The 1,134-nt window shown below is 73.4% G+C and overlaps 1 protein-coding gene across 1 annotated transcript in view; it reads left to right on the top strand.

Moving 5' to 3' along the window:
- The window catches only part of CHLNCDRAFT_57676 (hypothetical protein), a gene marked incomplete at its 5' end in the record, with an annotated part of 6,843 nt that overhangs the window by 3,214 nt on the left and 2,495 nt on the right, over window positions 1–1,134 (top strand). Inside the window, 4 exons of the mRNA XM_005848499.1 lie at window positions 68–179; window positions 362–460; window positions 662–751; window positions 891–951. Coding sequence (XP_005848561.1) covers window positions 68–179; window positions 362–460; window positions 662–751; window positions 891–951 — 362 coding nt within the window. The remainder of the gene's footprint in view (window positions 1–67; window positions 180–361; window positions 461–661; window positions 752–890; window positions 952–1,134) is intronic.

Below are 1,134 nucleotides of genomic sequence, written 5' to 3'. Positions count from 1 at the left end.
GGGGTACAACAACCCATGTGGCATGGGTTTGTTGCATGTGTGCCCCCTGCTCTCCCCCCTCTAGCAGGGAGGTGGTGGTGCCTGTGGAGAGCGCAGACCCCGGGGACGCGTTTGGGCTGCTGCGGCGCTGCATCCCGCGGCGCATCGGCGCCAGCCAGGGGCCCAAGGCCCGCGTGCTGGTGCGCACCCACGCCCCGCTGCCCCGCCCTCCCGCAGCACGGCCTTGGCTGGCTGGCTGGCTGGCGGCGTGCTCGTTGCGGCGGGCAGAGAGCCTCCTTGCGTCTCTGCCTGCCTGCCCGCCTGGGCGCGCTGCCAGCCTGTCGCAGCGTGCCCCATACATGCCCCGCAATGCCCCCCGCAGGTCTGCGCGCCCTCCAACTCCGCGCTGGACGAGATTGTGCTGCGCCTGATCACGCTGGGGCTCACAGACCAGGCGGGGCGGGTGTTCACGCCAAACGTGGTGCGCTGCCTGCTGCTGCCTGCCTGGTTGGCTGCTGCACGCTGGACGCTGAACACGCTGGGCTGGCGGCCGCTGGGCCCGGCGCGGCGGTAGGGGGTGTGCTGCTGCACGGCGTATCCGGGGGCTGGAAGTGCCCCGATGCCCCGCCCCCAAGCCTGCGCCCTCGCCTGCCGCCGCCGCCGGCGCCTGCCCGCGGCGCAGGTGCGCGTGGGTGTGAGCATCCACCACAGCGTGCAGAGCGTGGCGCTGGACACGCTGGTGGCGCACAGGCTGGGCGGCGACGCCGTCAAGGTGGGTGCGGGTGGGGTGGGGTGGCGCCTCCGCGCGCGGTGGGTAGCGGGTTTGTGTCTGGCATCGCCACCCCGAGGCGCTGCGCTGGGGCTGGGGCGTCAGCACGCCTGAGCCGCCTGTGCCCCGCCCCTCCGTGCAGAGCGTGGCGGGGTGGGAGAAGGAGCGGCTGCGCATGGCGATACTGGAGGAGGCAAACATAGGTGTGTGTGTGCGTGTGGTAGTGGGTGGAGGTGGGAAGGCGGGGCACCGCATGCACGTCAGTGGCATGTGGAGTGTGGGGGCCGACGACGAGTGGCGGGCCCGGGAGCCTCGCCGCCGGTGCGTGGCGCCCCTCCCAGCCCTCGCCTCGTGTCGCCCGTCGGCCTTGGCCCCCCACACCCCTC

The sequence above is a fragment of the Chlorella variabilis genome (assembly GCF_000147415.1).
Source record: "Chlorella variabilis unplaced genomic scaffold CHLNCscaffold_8, whole genome shotgun sequence".
Lineage (NCBI taxonomy): Eukaryota > Viridiplantae > Chlorophyta > Trebouxiophyceae > Chlorellales > Chlorellaceae > Chlorella > Chlorella variabilis.
Note: the sequence above shows the minus strand (reverse complement) of the source record. Positions and strands in the feature narration are given on the sequence as shown.